At 19.4% G+C, this 4,354-nt stretch overlaps 1 protein-coding gene across 1 annotated transcript in view; it reads right to left on the minus strand.

Moving 5' to 3' along the window:
• Nucleotides 1-279: 279 nt before the first annotated feature.
• The window catches only part of PRSY57_0614600 (hypothetical protein), a gene marked incomplete at both ends in the record, with an annotated part of 5,286 nt that continues 1,211 nt past the window's right edge, over nucleotides 280-4,354 (minus strand). The window contains one exon of the mRNA XM_020114610.1: nucleotides 280-4,354. This exon is cut by the window's right edge and continues 1,211 nt beyond it. Within this exon, the coding sequence (XP_019970681.1) occupies nucleotides 280-4,354 (4,075 nt within the window).

A 4,354-nucleotide genomic window follows, 5' to 3' on the forward strand; every position in this document is an offset into this window, starting at 1 on the left:
AAAAAAAAAAAAAAAAAAATTTTATTTAAAATTTTTTTTTTTTTTAAAAATAATTTTTTAAAATTTTTTTTTTTTAAAAAAAAAAAAAAAAAAAAAAAAAAAAAAAAAAAAAAAAAAATTTAAAAAAAAAAAAAAAAAAAAAAAAAAAAAAAAAAAAAAAAAAAAAAAAAAAAATTGACATATATAAATATTTATATATAGTTATATGTATATATTTTTTTTTTTTTTTTTTTTACAAAATGAACTTATAATTATGCTTACATATATATAACATATATGTTAACCAAACTGTGGGAATAAGAAAATACAGAAACAGGAACTGTCATCATAATTTCCCATACGAATTGTTGTTCTTACGATATCTCTAGATAACTCGAAACATTCCTTTGATGTAATAAGAAAATGATCTGTCATATAATTAAAATAATACTTTGTTGAGTTCATATATTTAATATAATTATTATAAAAATAATATATTTTTTGGATTTTTGTATATATACTTTTATGTTTTTTTATAATATTTAATATGATATAAGGATTTATATATTCAAAAACTCCATCTGAAGCTATTAATAATAAGTGAAAAAAGTTTTTTTTATCAAATTTATATACATAATTTTTATTTAAATTTGTAGGTTTAAAATGAAGATAGGGTAAAAGTTGTTCATCTGGATAGAAATGAAAATTGTTTTTTTTTTTTTTTTTATTATCATTAGATTGTGTATCCATAGAGTAATTATGATTATAAAGGTTTTCTTTATAAACTTTAATTACATTGGAGTGTGTAGTAATATTTCTGATATTATTATTATTATTATAATTATTATTATTATTATTATTATTATTATTATTATTATAATTATTATTAATATTTTTGTTTTCTTTTATATAATAAAAATTATCATGAATATTCTTATTTTGTTTACTATCCGTTTCGTAGACATTAACAAATTGAATCATATTTTTGTGAACATTTGTTGTGTTATTATCATTATTATTACAATTTATATTTACATTTTTTTTTATTATATCATCATTTTTCATATTTAAATTTTGCTTTTGTTTTTTTAAAAAAGTCAAATCATTTATACCGTTAACCTTACCATAACTATTTAATACATAGTTCTTTCCACAGTCAAAACATTTTTTGTATTTATAAAGATAATGAATATTATTATAAAAATTAATATTATTCATATTGTATTTATATACATTAGAATAATTAGATAATATATTGTTATATATCCTATTATATCTTTTTTTTATATCATAATCACCTATAACTCTTGATGGATGTAAGCATCCATTTAATCGATTATATTTAATTATATCGTTAGGGATATTCCCTATATTTATTTGTGTCTCTTCTTTTTCTTTTAAAATGAAATTATTTATTTGAAAAATTGTATCTTTTAAATTATCATACATATTATTACTATGATGATTATCACAAGGATGTGTTTTATTTGTATTTTTATTCATATTTTTACAATATATATTTTTACACATATTTTTATCAATTTTTTTTACACATAAATTATTATATGTATGGTCTTCTCTCACATTTGTATTGTACCCATTATGAGCACTCATTTTATAATTATTATGTTCATTGTCATATTGTTTCATATATAAATTATATATTCTTAAATATTCAGAATAATTATTACAATTGTGTTCAGCATTCAATTCGTTATATGAAATTGATTTTATATTTATTTTATATGATTCATAATTCGATTCATCTTTATCTTTTGTTTTTTTCTCATCATATATATTGTCATCACAATTTATTGTCTCCGTTTGTGTATTTATTATATCCTCTTCCCTATTTAAACGTGCCTTCATTCCTTTCATTCTTCTTCCTTTCATACTTCTTCCTTTCATACTTCTTCCTTTCTGTTTCGTTTCTTTGCTCCCTTTTTTTTGCTTTTTGTTTTCTCCCTTTTTTATTATATCTTCATAATCATACATATCCAAATTAAATGTCATAAGACTACATTTGCTATCTCCTGTATTACTAACATATATATAATTTCTTCTTATAAAAACATTAATTATACATGAGCCGTTACATTTTTTTAAATTATTTTCCATACACATTTTGTAATATAATAAATCCAGAAAAGGATGTATCAATTTCAAGGACATGTAAATATTAAAAAAAGTGTGGATAAGAAGATAATAAAATATTTTGTGGATATTTTTTATTAAAAACGATGAAGTATGACAAGAGCTATGTCCATCACATATAGTAAATAAATGTATATCATAATGGTCATACAAACTATGTATTCTGTTTTTTCCTTTGATATAATTAAACAACATTTCTTTATTACTTAAATTACCTTTTCTTATAACACATGAAATATATTTATTATCAACAGGTTTGTTATGCACATCTTTATTTTCTATATAAATAATATCCTTCGTCATGTAATAATTATTCATATAACCCACTTTATACATATTAAAAGATTCCATTCCGTTCGGCTGATCTCTTCTTATATTACAAGAATTACTCCTATGATAATTATTTAATTTGTTTATTAAAAGACATGTTTTTAATTTTTTTTCTAGACATTTCCCCACGTGATCCTTTGTATACACTTCCAGGTCTGAGTAATAATACGAAGCATTCGACATAGCGCCATGACATATTGTATCACATATATTAATGTTATCATAATAATTTTCTATAATAGGACTTTTTTTTTTATTCTCCTTAGTTACATCCTTTTTTATCTCTTTTCTTGCCTTTCGACAAGTTTGTATATATAAAGAATTCATAATATAATACTTTAAATTTTTTCTATTTTTATTTTTATAACAAGATAATAACAATGAACGTAACATACTAGGTGATCTATTAAAAATAAGTGGAGACATTAAAATAGAATCTCTTCTATACATATTTAATATATCTTCATTTATCAAATTATCGTATTTATACAAACGTCTACAAGTTTTACATTTAATAAAATAATTTTTTAAGGATAACATATTTGATTTTTTATGTTTCTTAAAATAATGTTCTCCTTCGATAACATGTTCATCATTAAAACATTTCTCTTTATGCATATCATTTCGATCTGTCTCTCTACATATAATATTTTTTTTTTTATATCTTATAACATGACCATAATTATGATTATAATTATAACTATAATTATTTGGATTATGATTTTGGCTAAAACTATTTATTAATTTTTTTTTTTTTTTTTTTTTTTTGTGGAATTTTAAAAATTCGAACTCATCTGAGTTGGTAGAATTATTCTTTTCATTTAACAAATCAAAAAGGTTATCATCATATATATTATATTTATTATATAAGAAATATTTTTGAGGTTCATATTGTTTTTTATTTAAATAAGACTTCTTATTAAATAAATACTTTAAATAATTAACATGGACATATTTGTTTTTATTTATAAATTCTTTTTTTTTACAATTTTTACAAGTAAATATATATTTATGTCTACGTCTTATATTGTTATCGTATGTACAATAATAATTTCCTTCATTATTATTCATAAGATTAGTTAATTCCTTTACTTTGTAATTAAGAACATTCGTTTTGTTATTATAACTATTTATTTTATTTGAAATGATTTGTTTTTTATTAAATACTTTCTTAATATTATTTGTGTTATTATTATATAATATATTTTTATGACCACTATTATGATTATCTATATAATCGTTTTGTTGTCCGTTTGATTGATTCCTTTTTTGTTTGTTTGAATAGTCTTTTTTCTGTTTGATCTTATTTTTTATATGTTCACCTTTATATTCTTCTTCATCCAAATTATCACAGAAATAATTAGATATTATGTCATAAGGATATATGTTATTCGTGTCTTGGTTTTTTTTTGTTTTTTTTAAAGAAATAAAAAAAAAAGGGTTACATAGTTTTACATACACCTTGGATAATTTCATATAATCATTATGATAATATGTATCAGGGTTTATTAGATGTGTTTTTTTATTTTTCATTTTATTAGAATTATTTTTAGTATTTTCTATATGTGTCTGATGAAACACTTTCATGAGTTCTTGAAAAAGGGAATATTTCCTTTTCTTTATATTTGTATAAAATTTTTTTATTTGTTTAAATATTTTATAACTACTAAATAAGGTATGAGAACTACAATCTTCATTCTGATGATATTTTCCTTTTTTACTATAAAATCCGTATGTAAAAATATATGAATTGGTTAATTTTTTATTTTGTTCATTTCTATTTAGTTTATTAGGATATATATTTTTTATATCTCCACTTTTTTTTTTTTTTTTTTTTCGTTTCATATATTCATTTATATTGACATATGTATGATCATTCATATCATTTGTA

The sequence above is a fragment of the Plasmodium reichenowi genome, chromosome 6, assembly GCF_001601855.1.
Source record: "Plasmodium reichenowi strain SY57 chromosome 6, whole genome shotgun sequence".
NCBI lineage: Eukaryota > Apicomplexa > Aconoidasida > Haemosporida > Plasmodiidae > Plasmodium > Plasmodium reichenowi.